Source organism: Amphimedon queenslandica, unplaced genomic scaffold, assembly GCF_000090795.2.
Source record: "Amphimedon queenslandica unplaced genomic scaffold, v1.1 AMPQUscaffold_2568_Cont25430, whole genome shotgun sequence".
NCBI lineage: Eukaryota > Metazoa > Porifera > Demospongiae > Haplosclerida > Niphatidae > Amphimedon > Amphimedon queenslandica.
This window is the reverse complement of record NW_003557097.1, coordinates 1-1,311: the sequence shown is the minus strand read 5'-3', so window position 1 is coordinate 1,311 and position 1,311 is coordinate 1. Positions and strand designations below refer to the sequence as shown.

The window sequence follows — 1,311 nt, the reverse complement described above, 5'->3', positions numbered from 1 at the left end:
TAAGGGACCAATCTAGTCGGATAACTTCCAACCAATTACGACCCAGTAGAGTAGGTCCATTTCCAGGAACTATCACCAGTGGTAGAGTAGCAGTCTGGGACTGATAACGAACATCAACATCTATAGCACCGACTGGCTTGATCTTCTCTCCAGTATACGTAGTTAGAATGACATGAGAAGGAGAAATTGGAGGAAGAGTAGAAGAAAGAGAGGAATAAGTGTCTTTACTCATTATAGATAAGGAAGCCCCAGTGTCCAGTTCCATGGAAAGGTCAACCTTATTGACACTCACTGAAACAACAATAGGTTTTCCAGCAGAAGGCAAAGTAAACAATGGGTAGTCCTCTTGGTCAGAGTCTCCCATGAGAAGAGGATGTGACTTGTGGTCCAGGTTGTGAGTTGGGTGTTGTCTGTTATTCTGCTGAGGTTGTGGTGGGTACCCAGTCTTGGCTTTAGGATGATTCCTCTGCTGCTGTGGCTTCTCTTTTCGACTGCGACATACCCTGGCTAGGTGTCCCTTCTTTCCACACAGCCTACAATCTGCCTCAATAAACTTGCATTTAGTAGCGTAATGATCTCCACCACATCTGTAACACTCAACTTTACTCTGCCTGTGTGACAATTCCTTCTTGTGTTGAAGGTTATGAACAGGAGTCGGCGTCTGGTGCTGTGATTTACTCCCAGGTAGATCAGAGACATCATGAGCAGCTAGCTCCATAGCTTGAGCTATTTGAAATGCTTTATCGTAGTCTAAGTCTGGCTCTTGTAACAGTCTTCTCTGGATTCGAATGCTGTTGATGCCACAAACGAGCCTATCCCGAATCATAGCATCTAGAGAATCTTGGAAATCGCAATGTTCTCCTATCACACGGAGCTCTGCCACATAGGTTGCCACTGTCTCGTCTTGTTTCCTAACTCTCGTGTGGAACTTGAAGCGCTGAACTATAGGAGATGGCTTAGGATCGAAATGCTTCTGCAGAACGTCCTTCATCTTATCCAAGGTGACGGTAGAGTCCTGAGGTGTCTTTGGTTGTAGTAGGCTCTTCAGTAGCCCGTACGTCCTAGGTCCTATCACAGTAATAAAGACTGCTTTCTGAGATTCTGCTGCTGTAATCTTGTTAGCCTTGAAGTAGAAGTCAAGTCTCTCGGAGTAAGAAGTCCAAGATTCCTTGGAACCATCGAATGCCCGCGACATCTTGCCGTGCGTAGCCATAGTGTAAGTAGTGAGAAGTAGGAAGAAACAGCAAAGTAGTCCAGTTACCCTCGTCGCCAGTGTAGTGACCGAATGGAGAGAGCTTGACCTTCGTATTT

At 45.8% G+C, this 1,311-nt stretch overlaps 1 protein-coding gene across 1 annotated transcript; it reads right to left on the bottom strand.

Annotated features, from left to right (window-relative positions):
- Positions 1–4: 4 nt before the first annotated feature.
- On the bottom strand, positions 5–1,195 carry LOC109593185 (uncharacterized; the record flags this gene model as incomplete). The annotated part of the gene is made up of 1 exon (XM_020008383.1): positions 5–1,195. A coding segment is annotated over exon 1 (1,191 nt), but the record flags the coding sequence as incomplete, so codon positions are not given.
- Positions 1,196–1,311: the final 116 nt, after the last annotated feature.